At 45.9% G+C, this 10,098-nt stretch overlaps 1 protein-coding gene across 1 annotated transcript; it reads right to left on the reverse strand.

Moving 5' to 3' along the window:
• Positions 1-3,177: 3,177 nt before the first annotated feature.
• On the reverse strand, positions 3,178-10,016 carry sox7 (SRY-box transcription factor 7). Its single transcript, XM_077553197.1, has 3 exons — positions 9,569-10,016; positions 6,793-7,559; positions 3,178-5,397 (listed from the first exon to the last, which is right to left on the reverse strand). The coding sequence occupies exons 2-3, from the start codon at positions 7,046-7,048 to the stop codon at positions 4,493-4,495; spliced, it is 1,161 nt and encodes a 386-aa protein (XP_077409323.1). The 5' UTR covers positions 7,049-7,559; positions 9,569-10,016; the 3' UTR covers positions 3,178-4,492.
• Positions 10,017-10,098: the final 82 nt, after the last annotated feature.

Here is a 10,098-nt window from a genome sequence, read left to right on the forward strand (position 1 = left end):
TCACATCTGTTTTGAAAAAAACGTCTTTTAACGTCTTTGGCACTCCTCCATAGGATTTTACTAAACGTTATTTAACGTTTTTGGCAGTCAAAGAGTTAACCTGTGCATCCTTATCGATCTGCGTCGGTTCGATAAAAGTCGAGGGAGCGACGACGTATGAAATCCAATCACGTGATTGGACTCCGCCTTCCCTCTTGACCTCCAATTAGCATGCGGAGAACGCGACCTCGGCGACCCCGGCGGCGTGACGCGATTAGACGGCGAGGGCCCACCCGCACCATCGCCAGACTGTCGGCCTCCGGCGAGCCTCCGGAGGACTCGGCCGGCTTTCAAGTGACTTTAAAGGCGACGGACGGACGGACGGACGGACGGACGGATAATACCAAACGCAGCTGTTGCGCCCACTTTTTACCTTGACGGCGCGCTTGTTGTTTGTTTGTCCAGGGAAGCGACATGACGGCACGGGAGGAAAGAGGAAACATAAGAGACTACCTGACAGCCTCATTCCACCGGCCTGACCCCGGCCCGGCTGGAACGCGGCCAGCCGGCAATCAGGCGGCCAAAAAAACAAAAAAGAACGAAAACAAGCAGAGGAGGCTCCCGTGTTTGTTCAGCCCGCGTTCAAGTGCGCCAGAAAATATTCGCCGTCTTGCGAGTACGCCACAGATTTGATTGCCGCCTTGGACTTTCTGACCTCTTCATGACAAATGCTTCGTTTTCCTTCTTATTTCGTGTTCTGCAGTAAACACTCTAAAAACTGTTGGCTCAAAAATGGACCGATCCTCTACTTGGGTCTTTTGACCGGAAGTGGCTAATCCAGAAAGTCCAGAAAGTCCAGAAAGTCCAGAAAGTAAAAAGCCACAGTTTAAGATTTAGCCTCAGGTGCTAGTTAGCTAGCGCCCATGGCGCTCGCCTGCTAGGGAGCTAGCTAGCTAGCTAGCTAGCACCTGAGGCTAAAGTCAAACGGTGGCAGGGTTTTTACTTTCCGGACCTGGATTTGCCAACTCTGTATTTGACCCAACTTTGAGTCAAGAAATGGGTCTTTTAGTGTAAAACAACTCACAAATATAGGTGACATCCTTTACTTGGATCATTTTGTCTAATTGACCCATAAAAAGTGTCGATCCATTTTGGATTCTCAATTGGGTTACTTTTGACCCAAAGCTTCACTTGTAAGTTGAATTCCAAGCTCCCACTTCCAAATGAATTGACCTCACTCACTTCAAACCCTGAGCAACAGAGATTTTATTGACTGACGCTTAATTGTGGTGTTCCCCAAGGCTCAATTTTAGGTCCACCTCTTTGTCATCTTTCGATGCTGCCGTCGGGTGACGACATTTAGGAGACATGTCATAATTTGTTACAGTTCTGTGTCTGCCGACGTCACAGGGCCAATCGATGCATTTAAAATAAAAAAAAAGTAAATTAAATTTTTTAAAAAATGGTTGAATGATTACATTTTTAAGAGAAGACTTTTTGCATATTTTACATTCTCATATATTTTATGGTATGTATTTTTTCCCCCAAAATACTTACAGGCTCACTATTTGGCAAAAGCAGGCTACTTTACAACCATAAAAAAATGTCATATCTAGCATGAAAAATTGCAACAGCGAATTGAACTTCCGGAGCAAAAATGTGATCTGGCAATGTTTGTCCTTGAGTGGACGGACGTGACAAACTAACGAGTCTGCTGCCGCTGCACCCCCCAAACGACCCCGAGTTGACCCCAGCAACGCAGACGGACGACCGCTTTCTCAGCCGGGGCGCCCCGGGGCAGCGCCACCGCCGGCCGGCCCTCCGCCGAGGCTGGAATCATAATAATAATAATAATGTCGCCGCAGACATGATGAATGTTGTCATCCTACCACATTTGAACACACCGGCTTATCGTGTTTACCCTCGATATCGATTAACCGTAAAAGTGATCAGCAGCGGTTCACTGTTGATTGATTTTCATCCATTTCCTTAATTGATAGTCATGAAAAGGTTTATTAAGAAGCATTCTTAAAATATATTTGAATAACCATATTAAAAATAAAACTACAAAAGAATACACTGAAAATTTTAAATAATAATTACAAGAGGCACCCTAATAAAAATCAGCCCAACTCTGTGTTAGTCACACGCATAATTTGCAAATATTAATAATAATTAATGAGTTGAACAGTGTTAATATTCAAACTGTGCAAACTCTTAAAGTGTCATTCAGGGTTTTTTTGTGCTTTGACTTACGAGCAGAAATTTGAGATAAGAGTGCTGTATTAGTGGCAGTGAACTCAATTTCACAATCAAGTTTGATCTTATAAAAATAAATCTCACAGGCATATATATATATATTCTTTATCCTCTGTGAAGAATGATGATTTCTGATTCCAAAATATTTTGTGAGAGTGCATGAAGGACATTGAAGCCGATTTGAGATTTTGTGTACTCAATTTCACAATCAAGTTTAATCTTATAAAAATAAATCTCACAGGCATATATATATATTCTTTATCCTCTGTGAAGAATGATGATTTCTGATTCCAAAATATTTTGTGAGAGCGCATGAAGGACATTGAAGCCGATTTGAGATTTTGTGTGAGAGCGAATCACGAATGGCGTTCTCGACACTCAATCTGCGATCCTGCGGTTTATTGACGACGCGCGTTGTGCGATTGGACTCTGCGGTGCGGTTTGAGCTCAGCGGGTCCGATTCGGCTTTCGATATCGGGACCAGCCAGGCCCAAACATCCTGACAGGGAGCGCCCGCCCCCAACCTCCCCCCCCCCCCTCCTCCTCGCACCTCCACAGCCACCTTATCAGGCAGGAAACACCGCTCCTCCGCCACATCCTCTTTACAAGAAGCACGACTCAAGCCTTCCCAAAAAACCCAGGAAGAGCAGCCAGACTCCAGGATTTGTCAACCGACCCCCCCCCAACACCTTCCGCCCGAATTCCTTTTATCGGAAAAAAATAGGGCGAGTTTGCGAATCAAAACCAGTCATTTATTGTGGTCGTATTTTCTGCATGGACGAGGTAGACGCGGAGGGTGCGAGCAAGCCAGGATTGTGACAAAAGACGGCGGCAGGTGGACGGGCTAGCTCGCGTGGTTTTGTTGTCACGGCTCATCCCCAAGAGGGGATGATGACGACGGCGGCGGGTGGAGGACAAGCACAAAAACATCAAGACGTGTTCCAGTTTGCGCCACCGTCGGCTTTTATTGACATGTTGGCTTTGTACAGGAAATCACAATTCATCACTTTTAAATTACAAGATCAATCTGCATACATTTTATCAGAATGTGATTATATTTATATAGATATTATTACGTATTTGATGGGGGGGGGGGGGGGCGTACTGGGGACTAAAACCTCATTGGGGTGACAACTAGCGAGGTAAAGACTCTGCAAGAGTCACAATTACAAAAACATCCAAAAACAAAAACAGTTTCAATGAGCTCGTGGCGAGCGTCCGTCAGCGGTTCTGCATTTACAAGTCAGGTGTGAAATGTACACGACAACTGGAGGGGCCTCGCGAGTCTTCCCTGAGGTGTCCCGTCGTCACGGCCCTCCAAGGTTCTTCTTCTTGCGACACCAGACGGTCGCATTTGTCAGTCTGCGGCACAGTGCGCTAGTGGGTTGGCATGTACGCCTCGCTGTCAAATGGATCTGGGTTTGAATCTGCTGCTTGTTTGGCGACTTGAAACTGCTCACGGTGGGGAAAAAACTGCTACCCGACTGAGGATAAGCAGGTGGGAAAATGGCGGGATCATCTACCGTCAAGCAGTCCAGGTTTTCACACGCTTCTGTTGACAAAAGTTGCCGGCAAGTCAAATGAGGATCGACGATACGGAAAATGGACGTCTGCCAGGATCGACTTCGGCCTAGTGCGGACGATGAACCGGATCACCTAACGGTTGGTTGGGCAGCTTGGGACTTGAGACCAGTTTTAGGGGTTACCCCACTTTTCTCACCCAAAATGTCAGCGGGAGGCTAAGTGCGCTAAGCTAATGGCTGCTTGTTTGTGTTGAAGTGCCTTGTGATTGACTTGACACCAGTTTAGGGGGTCTTAAATCTGCTGGGACCCCAACAAGGACAAATGCTACACAAAATGTTTGAACCTACATTCTCTTGACACACACTTCAAAGTCTGCTAGGAGCTTGTTTGCGATGAATTGGTGAGCTGCCGTTCAGGGTGTACCCCAAATTTCTCCCCAGAAGATTCCTGGGATTGATGCGGACCCCCGACGAGAGAAACCCTAAAAAAGATGGAAGGATGGCAACCGGTCCGCTTGTGTTGCCAAAACTGGCTGAGTGGCGTAAATTAAATGTCTGGATGGACGCTTGTTGACTATACAGTATGTGCGCTGTGATTGGCTGGAGACCAGTTGAGGGCGTACCCCGCCAAACCCCCGTTGGGACCACTTCCAACCCACCCGTGACCCCAAACAGGAGCGCTGCTGGAAAATGAATGGACAGACGTTGCAAGTGTCTTTGATGGCGGCGGTTCACGAGATGCCGTAGTTGTTGTAGTAGGCGGCCGTGGCGTCGGCCAGAACCGAAATCAGACTGGTCTCTGTGGACGTGCTGGCGGCGGACACCTGGATGTGACCTGTGACGGCGAGGCCCCCCCCACCGCCGCCACCGCTTTGCTCGGGATGGAAGCTCGCCGCTGCGGAGTTGAGGTACTGGTCAAACTCGTTGCGGTCCACCTCGCCCAGGAGCTCGGCCTGGCTCAGCTGGTCCAGAGTCTCCAGGTGACCTTGCGTCTCTGGCGGCGGCGACAGTTGCCCCACGTGGTGGAGGCCGTGGTGGGGCAGAGGGAACGGCGAGCCGCCGTAGTAGGAGCCGGGGATCAGGCCGCCGGCGTGCCCGGGGGCCATGTGGGACATGTGCGGGCCCCCGCAGTGGATTTGGGTCTGAGCGTAGTCCAGGTGGTACGGCGGCGGCGGCGGGCTGACCATGTGGCTCTGGTGGCGCTCGTCGGGGGACGAGCAGATGACGGGATAGTACGACGGAGGCGCGTGCTCGTGGTCCACGACGTCCAAGGGGGACATCTCGGGAGGGGTGGGGAGGCCGTAGGGGTACGTGTCGAAGCCGCCCGACGCCGCCGGGTCCCGGAAGCTCCGCACGCCGGGCAGGGCCGGGCCGGGGCCGGAGTATCGGTTGGCGCCGTCGTCCTTCTCCAGGGGGCGGCACAGGGCCCGCTGCTCGGGGAGGGCGTTCTGGTCGGGGGGGAGCCCCCCCAGCAGGAAGGCGGGGTCCACGCGCTTGCAGATGCGCTTGAGCTGCTTCTTGCGGCGCGGCCGGTACTTGTAGTTGGGGTAGTCCTGCATGTGCTGCACGCGCAGACGCTCGGCCTCCTCCACGTACGGACGCTTCTGGGGCGGCGTCAGCGCCTTCCACGACTTCCCTGATGGAGGGAAAAAAAAAAAAAAGGCAAACGTGATTTGACTGCACTCAAACCAGAGTCGAGCAGATTGGAGACATTCGAGACGCTTGTCCAGGAAATGACAATGTCTCAACTTGTGAAAATGAACCTTGTGTGACCTTGCTTGAGTTACTTCAAAAAATGACGGCGCTGCAGATGAACAAAGATTTTTGTTACGGTAATTAACATTCCATACGGAACTTTTAATTGTTTATTTCCGGCGTTGCTTCAAACGGACGAACGTCAATTGTTGCTGTGGAATTCGCTTTTGGATCTTTTCAAGGTGACGGAACTAAAAGCAAATTCATTCATTCATTCAACTGCAGCCAAAAGTAATTACAATCTTTATTCAGAAGAGCTTTAAGAGCTTGCAGTTGATCCTTTTCACACTTTCACAATTCCGACGTCAAAGCATAAATTGAAGACATTTGCTCCAAAATAAAAAAAAAATTTCATGTTTAAAGTCGACCAGCAACGTTTGCAATGAGATGTTTTGACTTTCAACTTCATTATTAATGTGACATTATTATGAAGACGTACAGATTTCTATACTAACGGAATAAATCGAGGGACTTGAATTTGTTTGTTGAATTTTATTATATTATAATATATATATATATATAATTTTATATTCAAGTATTTCCCACTTGAAACACATTCAAGTATCCAAAAGCACTTTCCCATGAATAATATTTGTAAAGAATCAAATTTGAGAATTCATTTAATTTAGCATTAAATGTCATATTTATGTCAATCTTTTATTAAAGTGTAAAATGAACTTTTTAAGATTTAAATTGGATGTTTTCCAACTAAAAGTGTACACTGGAGTTGCCAAAATCACTTTCCAAGATATCAAATTAGGAAATTCATTTGTAAAGTGGAAAAACATGATATGTATATGCATACAAGTTTTTATTATTATTATTATTATTATTATTATTCATGTGTGAAATGAACTTTTACGTTTTGAATGGGATGTTTTTCTGCAAAAAATTTGTCTCGGTTGCTTTATTTATGCTTTGCATTTAAATGAAAGAAAGACAATTATAAAGAAAGCGGATACAAATATTTGAATTGATCTTCTGCTAGCCAAAAAAAAAAAAAGCCTTCGTTTATGTGTAATGTCCCATTTTTGGAACGGATATTTTTCAATGTAAATATCCATGATTATAAGTGATATTTGATGTACAGTATTTACATTATAAATAATTCAGAGACACACAAAAATGTTTCCTTTAAATGAATATTACGAACAATCCTGATGACAAATGATGACTTTGACGGTGGAAATGTTTTCCAAACCATTTACAATTCTTCATCTTTATAATAATAATGACAAGAATCCTCCTACTCCTAATAATGCTGGTGTGGACTTACCGAGCATCTTGCTGAGTTCGGCGTTGTGCAGGTCCGGGTTCTGCACGGCCAGCCGCTTGCGCTCGTCTTTGGCCCAAACCATGAAGGCGTTCATGGGCCGCCGGATGCGGGGCTCGGCCGTCTTGTCCCCGGGAGCGCCCGCGCCCGCGCTCCGGTGCGGGTCGGCCGCGGTCAAGGCGGAGGCCGCGTCGCCGTCGGCCGCGGGGCACTCGAACGACTCGGGCCACGACGAGTAGGCGCTGATGAGGGCGGCCATGTAAGCGCGCCAAACGTGCGCGCCAAACTTGCGCGAAACTTGCGATGGCGACCCGTCGAACTGCGCGCGCAAACGCCGGGATCGCAAAAGGAGAAAAACAAAGTTGGTCTTGGGAGTGAGAAAAAAAAAAAAAAAAAAGGCGAGTTGTTGCAAATCCAAAAAGGAGCACAAGTGAGGTGCGAGCTCTTCCTCTGTGATGCAGGTTCTCCGCTGGCGTCGCGATGGGGGCTTTATATTTGGGGAGGGGGGCAACTCTCGGCTCCTCCTCGGCGCGTCGGTGACGCGCGCGCACCAAATGTGCTCACCGCGCTCGCGTCGCAGGAGTCGCTGCGGCGGAAAACTTCTTCTTCATAGTTTGACGTTCCACTTTGGTGTTGGTGGTTGCGACGGTGGCGCAAGTTGCGACGCTCCTAAAAACTTATCAGACCTGTTGTTGTGGTGCGCCGAAGTGCACGTGCACGTGGCGTCAGGTGCAAGGTCACCGCCGTTTGCTGGCATCTACACAAGCCTCCTAAAAAAAAAAAAAATCCAATTCCAGATCCAAGTGGGGGAAGACCAACCAGTATCCACTTGCGACAAAATATGAATTTGACCAAATTTGTTTCCGCCCAACGCGTTTGCAATTTTTGCTCATTTTTAACCATTCATTTATCATTTCTGCAACATTGAATTCAATTTCCAAATCAAATTTGAAATGTTCTTTTAAAATGTATTATTTTTAGTTCTCGAATGTCATTTTTGAATAATTTGTTTTCATTTCTTTTCATTTTCCTGAAATGACCACACCCGCATAATTACTTGCTCTATTATTTTTAACCCAACAGCAAAAAACAGTCATGCATTCCGATATAGGGAATTGTTCAAAATCGACCCACTTTTATAAATGCTTATACAAGTTATTAGACATTTTCAGTATCGAGAAAAGGAAAAATAAAAAAATAAAAAAATATATATATACTGTATATATATTCCATATTTAATCGAAATAATAGCATTGTAAGGAATTCAATGGCAGTTATTCAGATGTTCTGGCACTCGTAAAGCGTAACATTATTACCGTACCCTTGGGAACTCGAACCCCAACTTTCCCTTCGGATTTTTGGTGGTTGACTTATTTTTACACTTTTAGAGATAAAATGCTGAAACGCGCTCGGCTAATCAGCTTCCTGCTGTGGCTACAAGTGACTGCGTATCGAATCTGGGACTTCCTGTTGACAGGACTCTCTTGGCTTGCAGCCAGACAAGCTCGTACCTCGGGCTACTGATAGCGGGTCAGTTTGGTTGACAGATTGAAATCAGGAAGACCAACTTTTCAAATCAAAGTACACAAATACATGATAAATGGAGTGAATTGCGGTGTCCCCCAAGGCTCAATTTTAGGTCTACTACTTTTTTTTTTGTGTCGACATGCTGCCACTTGGCGACGTCATTGGAAGACGACGCGTTCTAAATGTCTCACGGGACCAATGGAGGACATTTTGAACAGTGTTTTCGACACTAAGCGGTAGAAAACTTCTTGCGGCAAAACGAGGACTTCTTATTGGTCCTCGAGCGTGAAATCGAGTCAATAATGAAGAATTGACAATCAAGCGTCTGATGAGTGACGAATCAAGGTGTGGCGTTTTGACTCACACGTGACCTTTGCACACAAAGAAGATGGAGTTTGTCTCAGAGTTCAACCATTTCTCTCTCTAAAGACAACACAGACGCAATTTTGCGAGCTTGATGATCGTCACGCTGCATTTTCTGATCTTTCAACTGGTGCAGAAAATTGAGCAGAACGCTGACATGAGTTCGTTCATTCATGTTTACTTTTGTATTCTCATATTTTTTTAACGGTCATATTTTGATCACGTCTTTCAAGTGACTTTTAGCGATGTGGTTTCCTCTCTGCAAAAAGATTCGCTTCATCCGTCGGCAATTTGGAGTCGTCGGCTGGGCTTGCGTTTGTCGTGCAAAGCATTTTGTGCGACGTCTTGAATTGCCAAAAGTGCTTTCAATTTGCCTCCCAATCCCAATCCCAATCCCACATCGTTAGCCTTTCGATGAACAATTTAAAGCTTATTTTAGGGATAATCCAACGTTACAAATCATGCAATCTGGGGAACACGGCTAGCGTTGTTAGCATAGCGTCAGCATTTTGGTTAACGAAGGTTATTTTATGGATAATTCAAGGTTACAATCATGACAAAGCAATTAGTCTACTAAAACGTTGCAATCTGGCGACTTTAGCTAGCATTGTTAGCTTTACAATAAGATCGCTTGCCTTACAATGTTAGCATAGTGTTAGCGTGTTTCAAGGAAGAACAGCGTGTACGATAAATATATTTGACGGATAACAAGCGCAGGTGTGCCAGCTGATTTCGGAGAATTTCACTTTTTGGGATAAAACATCAAAAAAAAAGCAATATGAAGCATACACAAACATGGCAATTTTGAAGATTGACGGCATAACATTCGTATTTATGGGTAAACAACTAGACAACATCATTGGACAAATAACACAAGAGCATTTCTTACCTTGGAGCCGACTGCGGCGCACTGCTTTGATTTTTGACAGATTATGCAAATGAGCGCAGTTTCAAAATATGCATTCAAAGAGCAAAAGGCCAAAGAAATGTCACACTCAGGCGATCATGTATTAGCGTAGCTAGCACAACAGATTTCACATTTCTAATATGCTAAGGATGAAAGTACATGACTTACCTTGGAGCAGATAAAAGTCGAACAAACGGCGTCGCTTTACCTATAAAAATGCAAAGCAAAAAGCAGCCTAGAAATGTCGCGCCCGTGAGCGGCTAGCTAGCTCTGTTAGCATAGCTGGCTACGTTTGCTGGCCTCACATTAGCCTGAGGTACACGATAGCGCAAAAACGTTAAATTGAGACATTTTCAGCAGTAAATTAAGAGCTCACAAAAAACTCACAATTTGCCACTTTATAAAGTGGAACATTTGTGAGTTTTTTTTCTCCGTCAGAATATTGACCCCCCCCCCCCCCCCCCCCCCCCACCCTCTCCCGAAAAAATATTTGTACGCGGCCCTAATACACT

This window comes from Vanacampus margaritifer, chromosome 19 (assembly GCF_051991255.1).
Source record: "Vanacampus margaritifer isolate UIUO_Vmar chromosome 19, RoL_Vmar_1.0, whole genome shotgun sequence".
Lineage (NCBI taxonomy): Eukaryota > Metazoa > Chordata > Actinopteri > Syngnathiformes > Syngnathidae > Vanacampus > Vanacampus margaritifer.